Raw genomic sequence first — 10,317 nt, forward strand, 5'->3', positions numbered from 1 at the left:
CCTTTTGATCTGTTATAGATTTTCTCAAAATAGTGATTTCAATTACAACGCAAAGTGACACTTTTTGGATGTCATGTTTTGATGTGAAAAGATTTGGAATATTTGTTGTGATATATTGTGTGCGCATAGTGATTGTAAAACAGTGTGAGTTTAAGCCCACCGTTATCACATGGTGATATTCCGCACAATATCATTTGAAGGAGTGATCGGATTTGGATGAGACATATCTTATTGAATTGTTACTACATATGTTCATTACTTTCACAGGAACTAGCTAAATGAACATGAATATACATTTACATTTAATGATTCTAAATGCTATGACATGTGTTTCATCTTTTTATACATGTAGCCCACTTTAATTTTATGTAATACAATATTTGCATGGGCGGGGGATCTAGACAACTATGTCCTTGTTAAGATATTCTTTGACATGTCATTGTACACCTGTTGAGAAAGTATTGATTTCATTTGCATTAAAAAAAGTAAAAAAAAAGTCAAAAAAAAATAAAAAATAAATATAAATGAATACGGATTTCTCGGTTTATGTTTGTAATTGCCTAGGAAACTATTGTTTTTATCAATACTTTAATTATGTATCACGAAGAAAAATTATCTGGGCGGTAGCTTGAATTTGCCCTGATTGGGTCGGTATCAGGACTAGTTGGTATGGTAACACACGCGACGGTAATCCTGATAGGATTGATTGGCCAAACTAAACTCAGTTTGAATCTTATTCTCATTAAAAACTTGAAGCCATATAGCTATACGACAGAGTGGCCATCCAGCAGAATATTCTTTTTTTTTTTAAATCATAATATGCTTCTAGTACCACACACGTCAAAATATTCTGTAAGTATACTCACAACTGTTCATCATTCCACTCGTAGGTAGCCAGCTGGTTGTTGGTGATCTGGGCGAATGAGTAGATAAGATGGGTACAGAGGCTGGGGTCGATGTTGCTGACCTTGAATTTGCCCTGATTTGGTCGGTATTGGGACCAGTTGGTATGGTAACACACACGACGGTATCCTGCCAGCGCTAAATGGACAAAGCAAACTTGTTGGTAACACTGTCATAACTTTAAGTAATGCATGTGCATGTATTAAAACAAATAAAAACAGTTCTAGGACAAATCAACTGTTTAAATGTTCCATTTTCTTGGTTGTGCGTGTTCCTATATAAAAAAAATCATTATTATACTTGTAAATATTTCCTATAAGATAACCAAGTGATTTGTCACACGAGTGTCACAAACACCAATATGCACGTACAGAAATGTGAAACAGAATGATTATAATACTGAGACGGATCGAAATTCTGTAAAACGACCAGCAGATCCATGTATGTTCAATTTATCAAATGAGATTAATGAGATTAGGCATACGTCAGAAACGTTTTCTCCCAAAAATATTTACTACATAATAGATACGTTATAAGTTTCATACATCACATTTTGTGTACATGCATATATCTAAGAAGAGTAGAGATGAAAAAACTCAATATATATAGGATTGAGTAAAGCAAGGGACGAGGCAAGGAAAAGTAAGAGTAGGGACAGTGACATGTATTAGAGTCAAATATTCACAGATGACCTTGAAAGCGGTTACTGATTTTGATAAACGTCTGGACGTATAACTGTATTACTATAATACCAATATTACTGTATAATATAGTGTAAATGTATCACTATAATACCAATATTACTGTATAATATAATGTAAATGTATCAATATAATACCAATATTACTGTATAATATAGTGTTTATGTATCACTTTAACACTTTAATACCAATATTACTGTATTATATAGTGTAGATGTATAACTATATTACTGTATAATATAGTGTAGATGTATAACTATATTACTGTATAATATAGTGTAGATGTATAACTATATTACTGTATAATATAGTGTAGATGTATCACTATAGTACCAACATTACTAAATACATTATGTAATATGGTGTAGACATATTTTATTACTTACCGTGGTGCGAGAGTAGGAGAATACTGACGGAGACGAGAATTAGTTTGACCAACATGTTTGCTGTCCTGAAATATTTGACATGTCTCTTTTCCTTTGGCTGTTCAGGTATTTATACAACCTCCCTCCTGGAGTCACAAGGGTTAACGGTTTCGTCATCAGGAACAGGGATGGATCCCTGGTGATAACGTCAGTCCCACGGCTATAATTAACTCCCGTCATACATTATCACAACAGGTGTTGTTGTGTGTCTATAACTTCATGAGTTTACAAAATAGACATTCGTCTCGTCATCAGTTCTCTGTGAAAATGTATTAACATGGGGTCGATTTAAAATGTTATCGGCAGCCGACACCATTGACATCGAGATATATGCACAACGATTGTTTGTATTTAATATAGATGGACTATTGTAATGTGGTCATATGAACTTTAAAAGAAGATGCTAGTATTTTACGCTGGTTTAAGTCGAGGTTAATATATATTTATCAGTGAAATTATGATTCCACCATGTAGTATCTATATATTATTTATCCTATAATTAGAGGCGATAACATAATACAACACAATCTATTTTGACAACACACTCTTTTTAGGTATCTTGACAACAAGTGACAACAAGTCTAGATATTTCAAAACGTTTCTAACACCGTTTCGATAGAAATTCAAGTTCACTTATTATATTATTTTTAGAGAACTTAAGAGACGTATGCACACAGTGTTTAGGCTGTCGGCGTGTAACATCTTTGTGACAGGCAGTGTATAAGGAATGTACTGTAGCATCTTTAACGTTAGAGTTAACATCAAAAGTCTAAGTCAGATTTTTTTGAAAATACAGTCCCAATTTAGGGGAATAATAGTTGATCCCTAACAGAAACCCTGACACCAAACACTGGTACCATTATAAAGCAGTGTTTTAATGACTATGAACAATTGCACGAAAACCTATCATTAGATTCAACATAAAAATCTTAAAAAAAAACACGCTAACGCCAGGATGACAACACATCCGTTTAATAATATGATAATAGAAGATATCTTAGTAATACATAAACCGTGTCACAAGTGGTTACAGGAAGATGTATCCATGGGAAATCACTGGCCGGAAATGACGTGAAGTCCTATGACAGGTTTATATTTGGTAGGCCCACTTCAGACATGACTATGTAGTTGTATACCATCTTTTGATATTACATACAACACACGCCGATCTCTGTAATCATCTTAGTTGTCCTTATCAGTATTTACATCATTTGTATCTCGATGACACGTCCATATCGTGACCATGTGGTGGACTAATACAACATGTTTTGGCCTATTTACGTGCACAGTATGCCTTTCCCTGCACCAACGCATCGTCAACGGTGTCAGCGGTGTGTGATGATATGGCTGACGCGTTTATTAGTTTTACAGGTGAAATATCTAGAGTTGTTTTCCATAATATCGAATATAATTCACGGGCGTAGCTTCTTTTCGATATTTTCATAAGTATATAATGTAGTTCCATCAAAATACAAAAAAAAAAAAAAAATAATGTAGATACATATGTAATAATAACTGTAGGTGATAGAATAAATAATAAAATAAATAAATAAATAAATACTAACATTTTCGGATTTGAATAGTGATTAACAAAAACGTCACGGCCCGTTTTCATCAAAATTCCGTAGCTTAAAGAAATTCTTTAACATTTATTTTTCATAGAAAATCAAACAGAATTCAAGGAAAGTTCTTTAACTAAGATATTTTCCCATGAATCAAATAATGCTTTCATTTGAAAATTTTTAAGTTAAAGAATGTTGATGTAACCGGGCCCTTAATCACACGGATATACTACATACAGACAACGAGACAAGTTAAATAGTGTTGAATTAAAAAATGTAAATTCAAGATGGATCCGTATGGAGAGTGGGATTAACGGGGTGAGTCTGTCAAAATGTATTGTGTGTACTCATAAAGAGTTCATAAGTTAATATAGAAAAATGTGGGAAGGGTGTACTTATGCTGATTTAAGAATGAGCATACCAACACAAGTTAATAAAATGTGTTGGTTTAGTATATAACTTAAAAGCTTACAATATATGTTTGCGATATGCCAGCATACAGTAAAAAGTGGCGCTTCACATTTTCTCCAGTTAGCAGTAAAATTGATGTGACGATTGTTTCTCTTGTACATGGTGTACGATATTGCATCTGTATGAGCCTCCGCTACCAGAAGTTAATTTGATACATGTTGGTATGATACTGAGCAATAATTCTGATAGTATGGAACGTTCAGTACGAGCTTAAAATAATGCCTATAATTAGAACATGTGTTCATCTATGTCCAATAAATCCCCAAACAGAAAGTAATGTTATTATATAAAACATATTGGCACCTCACCTGGCGTGGAGATTGTTAATAAAATGTCCCCATAACAGAGAGATCATACAAAGTATAATGAAATAAATTGAATCTCTTAGACATTAACAAGAAACGCAATTATATCATAAATGTGGTATGTAGAGGATATCGAGTGAGGTCCCATTGAATATAACATATACAGTATGACAGATTATCGATAGTTATCATACGTCGAATGGAATAAATGTTACGTTCAACGAGAAACCATTCTATGTTCTATTATTTTATTTTTAAAGACAAAAAAAGAGAGAAAAAATCTATGCAACGACAAAGCTTCGGGAATCAGTATCAATATGTGACGCCGTATCTTTCAGACGTTACGCTTCACAACATGACGACGCCATTTTAAATGGGCTGTTCAACGTAACGCCAATACTTTTGTGCTGTTGCCTGGTAAGTTTTACTAACAAAAATATTGTGAAATGAGCATTTTGTCAAAAACTACAAAGCATATTTCAGAAATAAAGCAAAATAACCACTTATTCTACACGTACCTTCGCTTCAATTGGATCTGGACCAAAAATCAGCGGATTTCAATGCAGTAAATAGAAAGCGTCGGTCTGATTGGTCAAAACAAACTTTATATCATTAAGATAATGATGTAAGCAGTGATGATAGTTATAGAAGTTTTTATCAAGTTGATAATTTATGATATTTCGCTGATATATTTTACTCATATGGTTTGACAATGTACAAAAGTTATTAGACGGGAGATTTACGAGATCTGGTGGGACGTCATTAATACTAGGTGATTTGAATGTAAACAGAAGTTCGTCTGGCATCATTCAATCAATGACTCATGTGTCAAAAATGTTCAATTCACACGTCAAATCAACTAATGACTACCAAATACTTCTTTTGTACAAGTTTGTCATCAAATGAAACACAGTCATTTCCAAAAGAAATCATACAATTTCCCTTCTTAACATATAAAATGAATCAATAATACATTGTATATCCAATATTCATATTGTGTTCATTAATTATGTTGTACACTAACTCATACATTATATTTTGTATGTACACACTAACTCATACATTATATTTTGTATGTACACACTAACTCATACATTATATTTTGTATGTACACACTAACTCATACATTATATTTTGTATGTACACACTAGCTCATACATTATATTTTGTATGTACACACAACTCATACATTATATTTTGTATGCACACACAACTCATACATTATATTTTGTATGTAGACACTAACTCATACATTTTATTTTGTATGTACACACTAACTCATACATTATATTTTATATGTACACACAACTCATACATTATATTTTGTATGTACACACTAACTCATACATTATATTTTGTATGTACACACAACTCATACATTATATTTTGTATGTACACACTAACTCGTACATTATATTTTGTATGTACACACTAACTCATACATTATATTTTGTATGTACACACTAACTCATACATTATATTTTGTATGTACACACTAACTCATACATTATATTTTGTATGTACACACTAACTCATACATTATATTTTGTATGTACACACTAACTCGTACATTATATTTTGTATGTACACACTAACTCATACATTATATTTTGTATGTACACACTAACTCATACATTATATTTTGTATGTACACACTAACTCGTACATTCTCTTCTACATAATCCAATAGGATAAACAACAACTTGAAAATACAACAACTGTATTTCACAGCGACATATGCACTGGCTGATGAGTTTATTAAGAAAACACCATAATAACTATAATTGCATTATGTTTCCTGTAAAATTTCATTCGAGGAGGAAATGAAGAGTTTACTAATTAAAATACAGTGATTAGACTGATTGGTATCAAAAAAGTAGGCCGGAGGACGCTCTGTACTAATTAGTATACACACCAGTTGGTTACTGTTGAAACTGATCAAGATGATATGCCACGTAACACCTACTAAACGCGTGGTAAAGTACACGTAGACAACCCGGATATTCGGTCTTTTTATCATCAGCAGCTCAAAACTTGCTCATGTTTCTATGGTGGGAAAAGTCTTTTAGTTAAAGTCCCCTTCTGGAAATGAAAAGTGTTTTAAAGCGTTAAAGATTTCAACTAAAAAGAATTCTAACAAGTTCTATTTTGAACATAATGTCACAAATTCAATTTCGATCCTTTCCTAATTCTGTTTCTGGTCTGTCAACAACAACAACAAAAAAACCCAAAAACTAAAGGTTTAGGACAAAATGCCTGGTGGGGCTGAAAGTCGCACATGCTTCCACGATATGAAACGAACACAGGAGGTCGTTATCAACTTGTTGTTTTGGAAAGAACAAAGAAAATATTTCATTTCAAAACGTTTCCGATATTCTATCGCTATCCCATGTTCTGAACCAATTTTCCGTCGACACCTGCGACTTATTACCAACATGATAGAGTGTTTTCTTTTGCTTTTTTGTGTTGTGTTTTTTGAAATCCGATTAGTTTGACAAGAACAAAAAGTTGTATTTGATTTCAATACGTTTCAGTCGATTTCGGTTATTTCTGGACGTACATCATGTACATATCATTGTAGACAATTTTATTCACACTAGGATATGACTGGTTTCACACAATGTCATATATCTTCAATAATATACGTATATAATTCATCCTGTGTATCTTTTGTATAATCTTTTTTCTAGATTACAAGTGCGTGGTGGTCTGTTCAGTCCCGGAGGTTTACCGTACTCCGCCAGTCACTGTCACCTCTAATTTATATACATGTACTTATCATTAAATCCGATATTGACGAGACAGAATTATGGATCTTTTGCACCTCCCCATCAAGATTTTTTTAACATTTCCTTCGACCCATTTTGTCGCCTCCTATCATCAACGTAGGTCCTTAGATCACTGATGAGTCCTACAGGGACCAGATATATAATGCGGTATTTACTTTCTATTTTTAGCTCTATGAATATCTTGTGTGTATTTAGTACAATCGCTCCCATAAACAAAAGACCCAATGGGCCTGCATCTTCCATCTGTTAATGACAACTTGAGGAGTTTCTGTCTTTAATTTTAAGCATCGTTTTACTCCTGAGTACGAGTCAAGGTCATTTCATTTCGCAAACTTCATCGGATACCATCCCGTGAACTTACTCTTGTATAGCTACCAGCCAAATAATCAGAAGTCGTTTGAGTACATGTTGTATGTTAACACATATGATCCCTGTGGCCTGAATATGGGTAAAGGTCATTTCTTTATACAAACTGGATAGTGCTTCATCCCAGGTAGATAGCTAGGCCTTTTGTCTCACCAAAAGAAATCGTTTGTTTTAATGATGAACGCGAATAACACACACACACACACACACACACACCACACACACACACACACACACACAAAAGATATGCAGGAAACGTTCACACAAATATGAATGTAAGCAGTAATACAATATAAACGAATGCTGAAAATATATAATATTTTATTTTGTAAAATCAACTACAGATAACACCTGTTGTGTATAAATCATTGATATCAGCATAAGACAAGACAAGACAAGAAACCTAACACTTCCATGAATCAGTGTTAGGTAAAATGCATTATTCAATACAAATATTTAGTTATATAGAAACTCACACCAACGAAAGCACTCAAAAACAAAGTTAGTTAAATATCAGATTATTGAAATTAACGAACTGTAATATTTTATCATTTCAAGTAATTAGAATACCAGGTACCTATGCTCTAGATACTAATAGTAGGCAGAGATGTGTAAATATACGTCTCTGTAGTAGGTGAATTTGTTTGGTCCAATTCGTGCCAACAAATCATCTCGACATCCCTCTGAATTTGTCTCTATATATGGGGAAACAACACCACAATAACGCCCTTTGTCAATTTCGACCTAAGTTTGTGTCAATGAATAAATGGGATTTTACTTTCTATTACAATTGTATGTCTTTGTAGTCAACATTTCATCAAATGTTTGGAGTCTACCGTGTTCTACTTAAGCGATCCTTCTTCAATGTAACAATCTGGGTTGCAATGATCTCAAATTGGAAGGATATACAGATTTATCTATAATTTTATCGATGCTTAACAGTAAACTATTTTTTCTCCATACCTAAATGACCATTCAAATAACATCAGATCAAGCGTGACAACATGATAAAAAGAAAATCACGACTTCACAGATAAGTCAACCTTTAAACCATGTGTTGCGTTATATGGTTTAAACGGTACATGTACATCCGGAGACTTCCTAATATAATTGGAAATGTGTATTACTATGTCTATGTGTGATACATATAGTATTTTTATGAATTCATATCAAGGTTTTTATCCGCAGATGTATCAATTTACTTGAAAAATGCTAAAAATATTTTTATTACTTTACTTGAAAGTAATATAACTACATTTAATGCTGAAGATTTATTGATACACTCATTACCCAAATGTTATTCAGCACTAAATTAATGCTGAAAAAATTACCATAACATAGGAAAAATATTAATAAAAAAAAACAACTAGATAATAATACTGAACGCACATTGATAGCTGTTTTCTTTAAAGTACACCAATCCTTTTTTATAATGAATGTATATTGAAAATGTATATCTAAAGTTGCTGTTGTTATCATAACAACTGCTTCATTGTACTCCCCATATACGTGTAATCTGTTGCTTACACATTTGTTACCTTGCACATCATACATGTGTAATACGTCGTTTACACCTTGTACACATTACGTTATACACGTGTAATATGTCGTTTACACCTTGTACACTTTACGTCATCATACACGTGTAATATGTCGTTTACACCTTGTATACTTTACGTCATCATACACGTGTAATATGTTGTTTACACCTTGTATACTTTACGTCATCATACACGTGTAATATGTCGTTCATATGACACCTGCTACATTATACATCACCATTAACTTATAACCTACTGTTTACACGTGTAACATTGTATGACACACGTGCATGTTAAACTTAAATTAAACATTCTGGTTATAATTACTAGATGTTGATATATACATGATCTCCTGGTTATACAGAACAAATCGACCTATAGATGTGCGACATCAACATAAACAAGATACATATGCCATCTTTTGATTTTCAACAAAATCAAATTTGTCGATTGTTAGACTAAAAATAGTATTAAACATCTTAACAAACAAACACATGATCAAAATTACATAAAATCAGTAGTATCAATCAACGTGCATCATATCAAAACATAACATTTAACAAAACTATTTTGGTTTTGATCTCATCTCTTACATCAACATCATATACATTATCTAGTTAAAAAATTACGAAGAAATTTGAGGTAAAACACCAGTAAATTAAAACAAATTGATTATTATTGTGAGTTTTACATATAACAATAAGGCATATCATTGTTTTCCCCATATATTATATTATCAGTGTAACATGTTTAATACAAGATTTCTGTCAATATCCCTGTATAATTAAAAGCACTCCATGCAGTATCTATATACATCATACTTATAGCATCTTCATGTACGGTACACTCTAATTGACATGGTCATCGTAACCTGTATGTACACTGGGTCCATTAGGATATCTATCGACTACACTCACATCATCATACTCATCTAAATTGTACACTGGGTCCATTAGGATATCTAACGACTACACTCACATCGTCATACTCATCTAAATTGTACACTGGGTCCATTAGGATATATAACGACTACACTCACATCGTCATACTCATCTAAATTGTACACTGGGTCCATTAGGATATCTAACGACTACACTCACATCGTCATACTCATCTAATTTGTACACTGGGTCCATTAGGATATATAACGACTACACTCACATCGTCATACTCATCTAATTTGTACACTGGGTCCATTAGGATATCTAACGACTACACTCACATCATCATACTCATTTAACTTGTACACTGGGT

The 10,317-nt window shown here is 32.8% G+C and overlaps 1 protein-coding gene across 1 annotated transcript in view; it reads right to left on the reverse strand.

Annotated features, from left to right (window-relative positions):
• The window catches only part of LOC117337653, a 57,007-nt gene extending 54,883 nt beyond the window's left edge, over nt 1–2,124 (reverse strand). Inside the window, exons 1-2 of the mRNA XM_033898782.1 lie at nt 1,991–2,124; nt 867–1,041 (exon numbers count right to left, since the gene is read on the reverse strand). Coding sequence (XP_033754673.1) covers nt 867–1,041; nt 1,991–2,045 — 230 coding nt within the window. The 5' untranslated portion in view covers nt 2,046–2,124. The remainder of the gene's footprint in view (nt 1–866; nt 1,042–1,990) is intronic.
• Nucleotides 2,125–10,317: the final 8,193 nt, after the last annotated feature.

Source organism: Pecten maximus, chromosome 1, assembly GCF_902652985.1.
Source record: "Pecten maximus chromosome 1, xPecMax1.1, whole genome shotgun sequence".
Taxonomy (NCBI): domain Eukaryota; kingdom Metazoa; phylum Mollusca; class Bivalvia; order Pectinida; family Pectinidae; genus Pecten; species Pecten maximus.